This window comes from Nelumbo lutea, chromosome 5 (genome assembly GCF_056320005.1).
Source record: "Nelumbo lutea isolate HS-2025 chromosome 5, American lotus-T2T, whole genome shotgun sequence".
NCBI lineage: Eukaryota > Viridiplantae > Streptophyta > Magnoliopsida > Proteales > Nelumbonaceae > Nelumbo > Nelumbo lutea.
Genome location: NC_142688.1, coordinates 18483273 through 18498608, shown reverse-complemented (window position 1 = coordinate 18498608; position 15336 = coordinate 18483273). Strand labels below are relative to the sequence as shown.

Here is a 15336-nt window from a genome sequence, read left to right as displayed (position 1 = left end):
GCTGGAGAAATGCCTAACAGTTGACAAACTCAAAAGAAGGGTATGATGTTGGATGGAAATGTTGTCTTATGCTTTGTAGAGCCTGAAATAGCAAATCACCTATTCCTGCATTGATGAGGCAAAAAAACCAAAAAGAAAAAAAAATGTGTGAATGTATTCTGTTTTGCATTTTTTTGTTGTGGGATCCCAAATAGTTGCCTTTGGGTAGCTTTGTTGACAGTTTGGGACCAGGGGTATTTTCGTCATTTTATAAGTCAGATTTTCGGTCAGGGGCAGTTGGGTGCATTTCTGTTGAGTTTTGGTCTCTTGGGTCTTTTTGTAACAAAAGTTATCTTTTAGGTGTTCATTTGAAGTTAGTTTTGTTCCTAAGGAGTTGGTGGTGAGAGGGAAACATTCTAGGAGTTGTGTAAATATTTTAACTAGCTTGTCCAGCAAGCCAGTGAGTCTTATAAAAGAGAAGGGGGCTGTTTCTGTAGGGGTCTTTTTGGTTCTCTCTCTTGTTTGAGCTGTAGCTCAGCTCCAGCTAGGGTTTTCAAGTATTGGGAGCTTTGGTTTTGAGGAGTTGACCCATTTTGGCACTTTCCAATCTCTCCATCACTGTGTGTCCATGTGGGAGGCCAGCTTGCTGCCATTGTTACTGTAGCGGAACTGTTCCAGGAGGAGTTTTACTTCAGGTTCAGGTCTGAAATCCCTAAAAATCCAACTTATTTTGCTGTTTTCAGCTTGGTATTTCTTGTGCTTATTGCTGTATACTTGAGGTACTGCATGTAATTTGTCTCTGTCCACATCATGCATTCTCTCTAAAAGGTTCATATGGGAAATGATTTTAAGCAAGGTTCAAAATATTGATATGCCTGATATGCCTCTACCGGCGTATCGGTAGTTTTAGTTTTTTTTTTCAAATCCGGTTCAGAGGGGCCGGTTTATGGTCCGTCCATCCCCTGAACCGGCCAAAACCCCGATTTTAGATAGTCCTCTTTTTTCCATATTTAATCCCATCAGCACATAGTTGAAAATTACACCTACAGTAATTCAGATAATGCAAGAAAAGAAGAAAAGAGAGAAAGAGAAGAAGAAAGAAGTTTCAGCAATAGGTTGTGGAAGAAGAAAAGAAGAATTTGAACCTCTCTCTTCAGCCCCCTTTCACCACTTCTATTAATAATTCTAAGTCTGAGTACAATTACTTGGATGCCCTTAATGGGGTAGCTAGCACTAAAGAAATAATTAAAGAAAATAAAAGAAGGCCCATAACTAAGAAACATAACTTTTAAATACTAAAAAGAAAAAAAGAACACTAAGGCCCATTCTCACTACACACACTAGTTTGCAATCAAGATCATCATCATCATTTAAGCCTTGTTCCAACCATGTGGGGTCAGATACCTGAATCTTGTTTATCCATTCCATTCCATTCAATGCCAAATCCATTGTTCTACCCTTTGTAGAGACTCCTCAAAAAGAAGAAATTTCTTAAGTCGTCTGAAGGCATCATAGCAAGAATCATATGCACATATGGAACCAAGCTGATGGGATTGAAATCACTTGGAGACGACACCTTCATGTATTATCCATTTAGTCTGGTGTTGTTAGACAGATAAGTAGTTTTGATGCTGTTTCAAATTCTATAGTGAATAGTCATATATTCTTGTTTTGTAAAGAAAGTTTTCTCAAAGAAAGTAAACCAATAATTTACTTGTTCAAGCTTCAGAAATATTATCTACAGCCAAAAGATAATTCATTTCTTGAAGTTTGCTTCAGCTGAAATCCAACTAATACACATTATTTTCTTTACTATCTGAAGCTTATAACATTATAGGGATATTCTCCAATGTGATTTCTTTTTCTGATCAGCAAAAATGAGAATTTTATTCAATTAAGAGTAATAAAACGGAATTACAGCAGATAAAACAAAGATTTAAATAGAGAAATTTTACAATAAAGCCCAAAAAAGCTGTTGCCTTTGAACTCCCTGTTTAGCTAGAGAATCAGCCATTCCATTTGTGGTTCTCCTAACCCATGTAAACAAGGCATTAAGTTCCCTTGCTATGGTCACTATTCTCCCTTAACTGATGTCTATAGTATAAAGGAACATTACTGTTTGAATTGGTCCAAGATATCACTGTTTTTGAGTCCCCTTGGAGTGATTTTACCCAATGTGCAACTCTTTATCTTTATGGGCTCCACAATGGCCTCTTTTGGCCTATGCTTTTCATTGAAAATTCATGCATTCCTTTCCTCCCATATTGTCCACACCACTGCTGCCCTTGCTGATTTCCGCATCACCCTCCCTCTTTTTGTTGGCTGCCTTAGAAAGTTTGGATCAAAGAGGTTTATTACATTCTGGGGAGCACTCCACCTGCAACCAGAGAGAGAGCAAAGAGATTCACAAACAAACAAAACAAAGGAGCAATGAATTAGGGATTCACCATCTGCAAGGCAAAGAGAGCATATGTGAGGGGAAAGGCATTTATTTGGCCTCTTTTTTTGAAGCATGTCACAAGTATTTACCTTCCCTAAGAACACCTCCTAACACAAGCTTGAATTTTTGGTGGAATGGGCTTGCTCTAAATCTCTTTCACTGGGAAATTATCACCCCCAACAGTAGTTTGAACAGGGGTATTAAAGAAAGAAGCACAGGTAAAGGTGCCATCGGAAGAAGCAGACCAAACTCTAGTGTCCTCCAAGGATTGAACAAAGAAAGCTGACTTGAGAGCATCAAGCAAGCGTATAAGAGATCCTGGGTTTTAGAATGGCACTTAGATATCCTGAATTGGAACCCATTTCGAATTTGCTTAAGATCCTGGACGAGGTAGTCCTTGAGCCTTCAATTGGGGACTCTAGGGTATGATCTCTTGTCCCTTCGGGTATCTTTTCGTGCTCCTCCTTTTTCAAAGCACTGACACAGCCCAGTTCGGTTCTTGGGTTTTCTTTCCAGTCCGAGAAATCTGGGGTAATCCAATCCCTCCTAGGGTAGGCGCTTTTTGCTAGGAAGCATGCCTAGAAAAGTGTAGCACTTGTGACTACTTCAAAAGAAAAGGCCTAATTGGTGTTTATCCCCACACTGGTGCATCTTATGTAAGAAGAATGGTGAAAGCTGTTATCACTTGTTTGTTTTTTGCCCTTTTGTTTCAGATATCTGGTGTTGGTTTTTTTCTCTATTTGGTTGCAGGTTGACCTCTCCTTCTAATGTGCAAAGCTTGTTTAGCTCCACAATAGTGAGGGGATTAAAAAAGAGAGGGAAAATAGTGGAGTTGTGCTAGAGCTGCTGTTTTTTGGACGGTTTGGGAAGAAAGAAATCAAAGAGTTTTTCATGATAAAGAAAAAAGTAAGGAAGCCATCATAGAACTTATTTATGTTAGGGTGGCTCTTTGGGTCAAGCCTTTGAAGCTCTTTGAAGATTATTCAGTAGGAGACATCATTAGAAAGTGGGATGAAGTGGCTCGGTCAGCTCCCATGTCCACAGCTCTTAGATCTGTTTGGACTCCACCAGATCTGGGTTTCATCAAATTGAACTTCGACGGTAGCAGCGAAGGAAATCCGGGCCGTTCTGGTATAGGTGGTATCTTCAGGGATGAGGAAGGTATAATCATTGCTATGTTCTCAGGACCTATAGGCTGGGGGGACTCATTGAGAGCTGAAACCTTGGCAGCTCTAGAAGGATTTGAAAGAGCTAAACAACTGAATATTAGTGCGTAGTTGGTAGAAGGAGATTCACAGTTGACTATTAAATGGTTGCAGAAGGAAGTGTCCAGCTTGTGGAAGTTCTCTAATGAAAGAAAGAAAATTACTCAGTTAACTCAGAATATGTCTGTAAGGGTTCAATGGGCCAAGAGGTGCACTAACTCCATGGCTGATACCTTGGCCAAACAGGGGGTGGGAAGAACAAATCTTTTTTAGGCTATATTGTAATATGTTTTTTCAGTTTGTTAGGGAGGGTTAAGTCTTTTTACCCCTCCCTCCTGGTTGTAATTTCTCTCTCTTTTTATAAAATTTCTGTTATTGATAAAAAAAAAAGAAAGTGTATAAGAGACTCACACTCATTATCCCTCAAACCTCTTCTGAAACCAAAATCCCAATTCAATCTATATTGAGAAAAAGTGACAAAATTTTGAGATGTGTTTTTACTTGTAGTTAGAGACTGAATATAGATCAGTGAAAATGAAGCAGAGTGGGGTTTCGCCCAGCCAAAGATCTTCCTAAAAGAGCACTCTAGAGCCACAACCCACATCAAATCTGATGAGATTAAGAAAGGTAAGATATGCCTCTTGTATTGCTTTCCACAGAGAGTTCGAGGAAGATGTGGGGTTTAACTTTGCATCCCAGCCATTGTTCATCAGCCATTCTCCAATGTGAATTGTTGTGAGTTCCAAAAACATATCAAAACCATCTGGTTTGAAAACCAAATTGGTTCTTAAAACAAATAACACAGAAAAGTAGAAAACATGTTTTTGTTGTATGTGTTTTCTGTCTGCAAAACTGAGACAAAAAGCACGATCTTGAATTTCTGGTTTGAAGAACATGTTTTCATTTGGTGATGTATAAGAGACTCACACTCATTATCCCTCAAACCTATTCTGAAACCAAAATCCCAATTCAATCTATATTGAGAAAAAGTGACAAAATTTTGAGATGTGTTTTTACTTGTAGTTAGAGACTGAATATAGATCAGTGAAAATGAAGCAGAGTGGGGTTTCGCCCAGCCAAAGGTCTTCCTAAAAGAGCACTCTAGAGCCACAACCCACATCAAATCTGATGAGATTAAGAAAGATAAGATATGCCTCTTGTATTGCTTTCCACAGAGAGTTCGAGGAAGATGTGGGGTTTAACTTTGCATCCCAGCCATTGTTCATCAGCCATTCTCCAATGTGAATTGTTGTGAGTTCCAAAAACATATCAAAACCATCTGGTTTGAAAACCAAATTGGTTCTTAAAACAAATAACACAGAAAAGTAGAAAACATGTTTTTGTTGTATATGTGTTTTCTGTCTGCAAAACTGAGACAAAAAGCACGATCTTGAATTTCTGGTTTGAAGAACATGTTTTCATTTGGTGATGTATAAGAGACTCACACTCATTATCCCTCAAACCTATTCTGAAACCAAAATCCCAATTCAATCTATATTGAGAAAAAGTGACAAAATTTTGAGATGTGTTTTTACTTGTAGTTAGAGACTGAATATAGATCAGTGAAAATGAAGCAGAGTGGGGTTTCGCCCAGCCAAAGATCTTCCTAAAAGAGCACTCTAGAGCCACAACCCACATCAAATCTGATGAGATTAAGAAAGATAAGATATGCCTCTTGTATTGCTTTCCACAGAGAGTTCGAGGAAGATGTGGGGTTTAACTTTGCATCCCAGCCATCGTTCATCAGCCATTCTCCAATGTGAATTGTTGTGAGTTCCAAAAACATATCAAAACCATCTGGTTTGAAAACCAAATTGGTTCTTAAAACAAATAACACAGAAAAGTAGAAAACATGTTTTTGTTGTATATGTGTTTTCTGTCTGCAAAACTGAGACAAAAAGCACGATCTTGAATTTCTGGTTTGAAGAACATGTTTTCATTTGGTGATGTATAAGAGACTCACACTCATTATCCCTCAAACCTATTCTGAAACCAAAATCCCAATTCAATCTATATTGAGAAAAAGTGACAAAATTTTGAGATGTGTTTTTACTTGTAGTTAGAGACTGAATATAGATCAGTGAAAATGAAGCAGAGTGGGGTTTCGCCCAGCCAAAGATCTTCCTAAAAGAGCACTCTAGAGCCACAACCCACATCAAATCTGATGAGATTAAGAAAGATAAGATATGCCTCTTGTATTGCTTTCCACAGAGAGTTCGAGGAAGATGTGGGGTTTAACTTTGCATCCCAGCCATTGTTCATCAGCCATTCTCCAATGTGAATTGTTGTGAGTTCCAAAAACATATCAAAACCATCTGGTTTGAAAACCAAATTGGTTCTTAAAACAAATAACACAGAAAAGTAGAAAACATGTTTTTGTTGTATATGTGTTTTCTGTCTGCAAAACTGAGACAAAAAGCACGATCTTGAATTTCTGGTTTGAAGAACATGTTTTCATTTGGTGATTTATTATCATGTTTCATAAGTCATATGATATCTGTACTCCAAATTTAGTTTTTGTTTTAAAAACCGTTATTTTGATGGTTTCAGAGACGAGTTGTTTTTTTAAATAATTTTTTTTTTTTTTTTTTGCATTTCAAAACAGAACTGATAAAGAACATATGCAATTTTTTGTGCTGATGTGGCAATTCTGAGAATAAGGACATTCATGTTTTAGAACATACCCTAATTTGAGATTAAAAAAAAACATTGTCTTCTACATAAATTGTTTTGCAGGTATCCCCTATTATGCATATCATTTGTGTCCTAAAAGAATGACTTTTTGTCTGTTATATTTCCAGGATGAAAATGCAAGATTTATAAACAAGTACGACGAAGCATTATTACACTTAATGTTTGCAGGCTCTGATATCATGTTATGCTCATCTTTCCATGATCCAGTACTTCAAGTGCCGGTATGTGAAGCACGAAGTGTTCTTATGAGTATTGGTTACTAACAAATTTAAGATTTACTTGCAATACTTGTCTGGTTCAAGGATGGCTTACCAGGAACAGCAGTTAATATATTATGACATTCGTGTTCATCACATACTCATTAAGGCTCCTATGAGACAAATATAGTCTTGAAGTAACCAAATAGATGGTCAAAAAATCCAAGCTATCTTGTTTGTTGTTAGTGGGTCATTGGTTAAAAAAATCTAGGAAACTTCCATTTTGTAACTTAATTTAGGGTTCAATAGTAGTCCTTTTTTCCTTCTCCCCACCTTTTATTGATTTCAAACCCAAAAGACTAGCTTTTTTCCAAAATAAGTCATTTTTAATTGCAAACTTTTAGCTTAAAAGATTAAAGTTTGAATGGCTATTATCAATTTGGCATGTTGGATATGGGAGTGACATGGACTAGGGGATTAAAACATGGCTAATCTTGAGGTTCTCTTATCTGATGGATGATCTTGATCAGCTGTAGGATTCCTCCATGTCACAGAATCATAGGGAAGCTCCCTACTTGACCAATCAAGGAACCTTTTTTCATATATACATGTCAGAACTTCATTCTCTGAATTTCTTTCGTTTTTTGTTGTGAAATTGAAATGCAGCTCAAAGCTATCAAATATGGAGCTGCTCCAGTTGATATAACCTTGAACAGTAACAGGATCAGGTAAGCCTCTCTCTCTTCCCCCCCCTCCCCAAAGATCAGGTAAGAATCATTCATTAGAGAATCAGCAGTAACTAAAAAGAGCAGTTACTTTATATTTTTCATCCAGAAAAATAAAAGAAGCTATTTCTTGTTGGCATTCTTGTACCAGGCATTCCATGGATCATGACCTTGAGAGTACAAGGTCCTCACAGTACATCATGACTACATTTGCAAATATGTCATTAAGCGAAGCCCTTGATCAGATTGTGCGTCTTCTTTTACATGTGCACATATTTTATTCATTTCTAGAGATACTTCATCTGGAGTCGAGAAATAATTATTTTGTTTTCTTCTGTTATGCAGCAAAGTGATCCATCTCGGTGGGATTGGAAGATAAAAGAAGGAATGTCTAAAGACTTCTCATGGGAAGCGGAATGCTATGATGTACATTTAGGTGCTTATACATCTATAATGAACGTGTGAAGTAGAGAATGTGCACATACAGATGTATTCATCATGTTTGTACGTGTGTAAACTATTTGTATTAATGTGCAGATGTACCCATATATATGTATTTGTTTATAGATCCGTGTGTATATAAACGTGCAAGGAACAGAGGTTAGCTTTTGGGATCTGTTTAATAAATTATGCCTTGGAAAGATTTTACGTCACTCTTCATTGTCATGGATTTGCAGCATCAAGAGGAAACTGAAGTAGAGAAATAAAAAGAAATAGTTGTTCTGTTCTTTGTTCCATCAATTGAAAAGATTTTTAGGTGGTAACAGCGAATGTCAAATTGTCGCTTGCATAGTTGCACTACAGCCTTCGCATGCTGAAAGGCCTCCACCAAGGTTCAAAGTATTTACACGTATCGGCTGTATCGTTCTGAGACCTCTTTGATATGCCTCTACAGTGAGTGTATCGGGGTTCTGATCGATTCAGGAGGTGGAGGAGCATTAAATCAGCCTCTTGAACCGGTTTTGAAAAAAAATTAAAAATTATATATATAAAAAACAGTATCAATATTGCCTGATATGCCACCCCTACAGTGGGTGTATCAGGGTTCTGACTGGTTCAGGGGGTGGAGGAGCCTTAAATCGGCCCTCTGAACGGATTTCAAAAAAAAAAATAAAAAACAGTATCGATATTACCCGATATGCCTGTAGGGGCGTATCGGACGTACCAATATTTTGAACCTTGGCCTCCACCTTTCTCACCTGTCCTTTCAGGTCACCTATCCTTTCAGGCCCACACGCCATGAGCCCATGACATACTTTCTTTTGTTAAATCTTTAGTATATTACTTTAAATCATAAATCTCCCTAAATATCCCTTTCTTTCTATAGAGGTTTATGCTCTATATAACGTCCTTTTAGATGCCCCATATTGGAATTTCATCGTTCCCTTGTCAGTTCAAATTATGACTGCAATTTGATCTGTTAATAGTCTGATTCAAATTGAATCCTTATGTATTGGATTCAAAATAAATCTTAATTAAAGGGTATGTGCCATCAAAGAGAGTAGAGGTTAAGATGCTTCCCAAGTAGGTGAAATTATTTCAATGCATGTCATCAATAAGTTTTCAGAAATCCAGCTTGTATTGTAGAAGCCAAAGGGAGAAAACTTTTACTTTAGATGCTGCACATACCAAGTTGGTATATATTTTAAGTGTTTAGGAATTCCTCTATATTGGTCCAAGAACAGGGTATCATTTTATACTAGATTGAATGAACAGAAAGCATCATGTCTCTTTCAAGCTGGCTGACAGATTCTTATTAAGCTTTTTTTTTTACTTAGTATGGTTATATATGTTTTGGGTACCTGAAATGCATTACTATGTTAGTCTCTTGTTGAAACTTTTTATGTTTTACTTACATATACGGGTAGAAATATGGATATTTTAGAAATATGAAAGAAGAAAAGTTACAGATTTTCTTTCCTATATAACCATACGGTGGATCCATGTATGATCCATTAAATCCGTGGGTCTGTCCAAATTTTACAAAAAATTGGACTTTCTAAAATTGAGTTATTTGTAGAAATAAAAATAAATAAAAGACATAAAATATTTCAGTAATTAAAATCTGTTCATTGTACTTGTACACGATTTGTCTTGCAAATATTTTTAGTTTTAATTCTTAAATTTATCATTTATTGATTGACTATGCTCACAGATCCAATATATTTTTTACATTAAGGCTCAGTTTGGAAAGAGTACAAATGCAAATATGTACAGTGCAAATAAATACAAAATAATAGAAAATACAAGGTTTTGCACTCTACATATTTGCATTTGTATTCCTTCCAAATTGAGCTCAAGCTACAAATGCATTTTTGTATCTATTTACGAATAAGCTAATTTTAAATAAAATAATATATTAAAAATTAAATCTATGTAGTAACTTGTTAAAGTTACAGTCATTAGCCATAACAATTAAGTTGACTTTAATTTTTGGCTTCCAATTGGCTAATTCAATGTGTAATCTAGCAATTAATTGTATTTATGTATAATAGCCTATGAATTAAGTTCTTATGTATATAAATAGAAAATAATGTATTAATTAAGCCTCGTGTATATATTAGGGCAAGTTACAAGCTGCCACCTTTTAATCACTACCCACTAAATACAAGGTGGGTAGTGATTCTTAACCCCTCGAACTTTTAGTTGTGACAAAACCCATCTTAAATTTTCAAATTCAACACTTTGCCCCTAGCCATCTTATAAGGCCTGGAAACGGATCAAATTCAAATCGAGATTCAAAATTGAAACCGATTATAAAAAACAACATTGGAATTTGATTCGATATCCAACGGATATTGATTGTTTAAATTTTGTTTCAAATTCGATTATTAAGTCGAATATTCGTTTCGATTCGAATTCGACTGGTATGAGGCCTAGAATCTTAAATGACCGAGTTTGCAAAGAAAACAAGCAGTTATCTTGAGAAAAGCGATAGGAGATTGACGGTGGTAGTTGTGGGTTCCCGGCGGTGGGCCAAGTCTATGACAGCAGCAGTCGTGGGTTCCTGGCGGTGCAAATGCAATGGTAGTGAGTAATGTTGGCTGGTGATGATAGACTGTTGTAACACGATAGTTGGTGATGTTAGACGGTTGAGGGTCCTGAGGCGTTGATCTTGAACTTGAACATCGGCGAAGGAGATGGTAGTGGTCGGTGATCGATGCTCGACTGCTACCACTGATGTTGTCGTAGGTGCTCACAGCTTCCAAAGATTGGGACTAAAAAAGATAGAGGGAGAGGAAGAGAAGAGGAGGAAGAAGAAATTAAAAACGAGAGAGGAAACTGGTTTGGATCTCTGGTTTATATAAAAAATAAAATAAAAGTGGAAGAGAAAAGGACGATTGGACGAGAGAGAGAGAGAGAGGAGGGAGGAGTTATCGAGAATGACAAATGACAATAGGTAAGTGATATAATTGTAGAAATAAAATAAAATGAAAGTGGGAGAGTAAAGGATGTCCGAACAAAGGAGAGAGAGGAATAGGAGAGGGGTTATCGAGAATGACAGCATGGTGATATAATTGCCACTGTCAGCTTTTTTTATGATGGACTCGACATGACCCCTCTTTAACATTATCCTTTATATTTTATTATATTACCCCTCTTTAACTTTAACCTTTATATTTTATTATATTTATTAATATATTAAATGTATATAATTAATCAATTCAAATTTTTATTGAATCGGATCAATATGAATTCGAATTTGAATTCGATAAATTAATCGGTAAAATGTATAAATTCGAATTCAACCATTTAATTTATCGAACCATTCGAATTCGACCATTTAATTTATCGAACCATTCGAATTCGATTCAATTAGGTTGGATATCAAGTTTGGAATCGAATAATCGAACACCGTTTACACCCCTAATACTTAGGCCTTGTTCGTTTACTAGTATCTTCTAGGGTTGGTCAATAGGGTAATTGACCAAATTACCTACTATTTATGGGTCACATGGAAAATGAATTTTTTCATAGAGTATTGGTTACCCCCAGGGTGGATAAGTTGTTTACCCGTTCGTTGAAAAGTTACCTGGGCAACTTTTCCTCAAGGACCACTTGCTCAAGGAAGCATGTTACTTGGGCATCGAAAAACGAACAAGGCCTTAGTGGGTTGTCATTAGCATTTTCCTTTGTTAACTTCAAAAGATTCTCATGTGACTTTCATGTGCATGTTTAAATATTTCTAAAAGCCAGACTGCCCTTATATAATTTTATAAGAACATTTTGTAAGAAATTGATAAAGTACAACAAAAAATAAAAATATAGGAAAGTAAGTTTCAACAAACCCAAAGAAGAATACAAAATTATAGGGTAAAGAAATGGATACATTGACCCTACCCCAAGGGTCCTTTATATAGAAAAAAAATAAAGAATTTACAAAGAGGCCCTTGTAGAGTTGAAGAGAAAATAATAAAATAACCATAGTAATATGGCACATCAGATGGTTTCGTCACACTCCCCCTCAAATTGATATAGAGGCATGAGCATCAGTTTACTTATGATAAATAATTGTCTGAACCTTGACATGGCCTTTGTGAAGATGTCAGAAACTTGCATATCAAAGGCAACATGAGGGAGAGAGATAGACTTTGCAAGAAATAGGTCGTGGATAAAGTGGTAGTCCACCTCAATATGCTTTGTCCTTTCATGGAAGACAGGATTAGAGGCAATCTTAACAGTACTAGTGTTGTCCACATAGAGAGAAATGAGTGTAGGAGATGAATGACCCAACTCCTACAATAAAGATTGAAACCAAGCAACTTCACTACAAATAGATGGCATTGCCTTGTACTCTGCTTTTTCCATAGAGGACTTGGAAATAGTCTATTGTTTACTACATTTTCATGATATTAGAGAGTCACCCATGAAGACACACTAGTCGGTAGTGGAATGGCATGTGTCGGGGCATCCAACCCAATATGCATCAGCATAGGCCCTCAATTGAATAGAAGAAGATGAAGAGAAGAAAAGACCCTATGATAAAGAGCCTCAAGCATAGCGAATGATTCAATGCACTGCAGTCAAATGAGGTTGACGAGGGGCCGAGACAAACTGACTAACAACTTGAACTGCATGTGAGATGTCAGGACAAGCCATGGTGAGATAAATGAGAGACCCTACAAGTTGCCAATAGAGAGAAGCATCAGGAAGTAGGGAGCCTTCTAGTTTGGATAATTTGACATTCAGCTCCAAGGGAGTATCAACTTGTTTATCATCAATAAGGTTGGTTAACTTAACAAGATTAGAGGCATACTTGCGTTGGCAAATAAAATAATCCTAGGAGCTTTGTTGAACTTCAAGTCCCAAGAAATAGTTAGGAGGGTTGTGATCTTTTGTGTGAAAGGAACTATGAGAAAGAGACTTGAGGTCCTGAGTTTTTTCTATATCATCTCCAATCAACAATATGTCATCCACATATAGTAAGAGAATGGTAAGGCCCTATGGTCTTTTTCGGATAAAAATAGAGTAGTCCGACGCACTTTGATTATACCTAACTTGCACAACAACATCTCTGAATTTTTCAAACCAAGCTCAAAGGGCTTGCTTTAACTCATAGAGGGATTTCTTTAGCCGACAGACGAGGGAGGGATCACTACAGTACCTGGGAGGAGGTTTCATATATAATGTTTCCTTTAGATGCCCATGTAAAAAGGCATTTTTCATTACCAATTGAAAGATAGTCCAAGAGTGTGTAGCAGAGAGGGATAAAAGAACACAGACTGTAATAATCTTGGTCACTGGAGCAAATGTCTCCTATTATTTAGTGCCATACTCTTGCGTTTATCCCTATGCCACAAGCCTAGCTTTGTAATGGTCCATAGACCCATCAGATTTCAACTTGATGGAATAGACCCATTTGCTCCCAATAATAGAGCCATCTGAAGGTGTTGGGATAAGGTCCCAGGTGTCATTCTTGTGCAAAACTTGAATCCCTGCATCCATGGAATCTTGCTACTGAGGGCTGCTACTGGCTTGTTGGTAAAAACGGGGAATATCTATAGAGGGCAAAACAATAGAGAATGAACTATGGTTTGAAGGAAAACCATAGCGGTCAGGTGGTCTAGAAATACGAGTAGAATGACACAAAGGTATAGGAGGAATAACTGAGAAATCTAAAACTGGAGTGTTACTTATAAGGTTGTTTGTAATGGGAAAAGGATTTGGACCAAGAGAAAGAAGGGGTCATAGGTGTAGGAGCTGGACCACAAACCCGTGGGAGTATCCTGTGATTCAAAATCATGCAAAATCAAAACAAATGGTGTAGATAACTTGGAAATTCCTAAAAAATGGGATATATTCAAGAAAAATCACATTTCGAGAAATATGAATACGATGTGCCGAATGATCATAACAAAGGAATCCCTTGTGGTTAGGGCTATATTCTATAAAAGCACACATGACATATTGAGCTGAAAGTTTTGAATGTTCACAAGGGGGAAGATGAGCAAAGCATAGACACCTAAAGAATGAAGATGAGAAAGATCTGAGGGGGGGGGGGATCTAGACATCTTTTGATGAGGAGATATGTTAGCAAGAATAGAAGATGGGATGCAATTGATCAGATGCACTATCGTGCTAGTGACCTCTACCCATAATGTGGGAGACACATGTGATTCTTGTAGAAGAGTCCTTACAACACTAAGAATGTGGTCATTCTTTCTTTTTACCACACCATTTTGCTGAAGAGTGTTTGGACAACATCGTTGGACTTGTATACTATGATGTTTCAAATAAACCAAAAATTCTCCATCACTTTATTCTCCCCTTGAGGCTGAGCCTAAGGTCTGTACATTCGCTTGAAACCGAACTCGAACCATGTTATGAAACAATCAAAAGGTTGGAAAAACTTCTAACTTGTGTTTGAGAAAGTATAACCAAGTGTACTTGGCATAGTCATCAATGAATAGCACAAAATATGTGTATCCCATTCAAGAAACAATAGATGAAGTCCAAACATTGCTATGAATAAATTTTAAAAGATGAAATTGCATGTTCAACTCGGTAAGTGAATGGTAAAATACGACCCTTATTCAAACAACAAGAAACACGATATGTATAAAATGATTTCATAAATGGAATTTTAGTTTTAATAAAACCATGTTCAAATAAATATGTAAGTTTCTCAAAATTTGAGTGACCCAAACGTTTGTGCCATAAGTCCCAGACATAGTTTCTCTAATTAAAAATAGGACTCAATGTAGAAGAGCTCAAGTAAAGGATCATGTTGATTGTGATTTCTTAAACTCCAACGCAAACAAGCGACCCATCTTATGCCCCTTCCCTTTCACCCTCCGTAGTGCATTGGTCCTGAATCAAGCAACCATCAAAGGAAAAGGGTCAGAATGTGACCTTCATTAACTAGTTGGCCAATTGAAATAAAGTTAACAACAAGTTTAGGAACAAGGAAAGTTTTAGCAAGGGACAATGAATTTGAGGGGGAAAGTTTGATACACAAATCATCACTCCCAATGATGTTAAGTTTCTCACTATTAGCAATGACAATATGTCCATGGTTGGTCTCCGACAAATTGTTTGAGGGTTTTGGATAGGCGCCGATTATATGATTTGTGGCACCATAATCAATTGTCCAAATGTGAGAAGGAAGAGAGCAATAACTGGAGAACTCACCAAATAGGTCGATAGCAAAAGAGGCAGAAGAGGATACCATTTGTTGAATCTCTTCCTTTTTCAAGGAAGAAGAGGATTCTCCCTTGGCAATAGAGGTATCAGACACTTGTCCCTCAAACGCTTGATAAGCTCATGGCTTATTCTTTTTCATGGGATCATTGGGTGGACGAATTGGGCACTCTGAAATGATGTCTGTATTGTTTGCAATAAATGCAGGCATTTTTCTTTTTTGTAGTAGGGGTGGATTTGAGCCGAGCCAAGCTGAATACTTGGCTATTTGAGCTTGGTTCATTGAAATTGTGTTAAGCTCGACTCAGTTCAAAGCTCACAAATTCGAGCTCAACTGCGAGCCAAGTTTTGTTCTAAAAAATAAAAAATATACATGTAAAAATATTTTTATTTTACATACAAAAAATTAAGAATTATAAAAATTATTTACTATTATACATAAAATATAAAAATAT

General features: G+C 36.8%; 1 protein-coding gene across 2 annotated transcripts in view; it reads left to right on the top strand.

Annotated features, from left to right (window-relative positions):
• The window catches only part of LOC148850723 (UDP-Glycosyltransferase superfamily protein), a 61243-nt gene extending 53350 nt beyond the window's left edge, over positions 1 to 7893 (top strand). For both annotated transcript variants that reach the window (XM_088944001.1, XM_088944002.1), the window contains exons 17-20: positions 6426 to 6539; positions 7182 to 7243; positions 7392 to 7488; positions 7586 to 7893. In XM_088944001.1, coding sequence (XP_088800127.1) covers positions 6426 to 6539; positions 7182 to 7243; positions 7392 to 7488; positions 7586 to 7705 — 393 coding nt within the window. In that variant the 3' untranslated portion in view covers positions 7706 to 7893. The remainder of the gene's footprint in view (positions 1 to 6425; positions 6540 to 7181; positions 7244 to 7391; positions 7489 to 7585) is intronic.
• The last annotated feature ends 7443 nt before the right edge of the window (positions 7894 to 15336 follow it).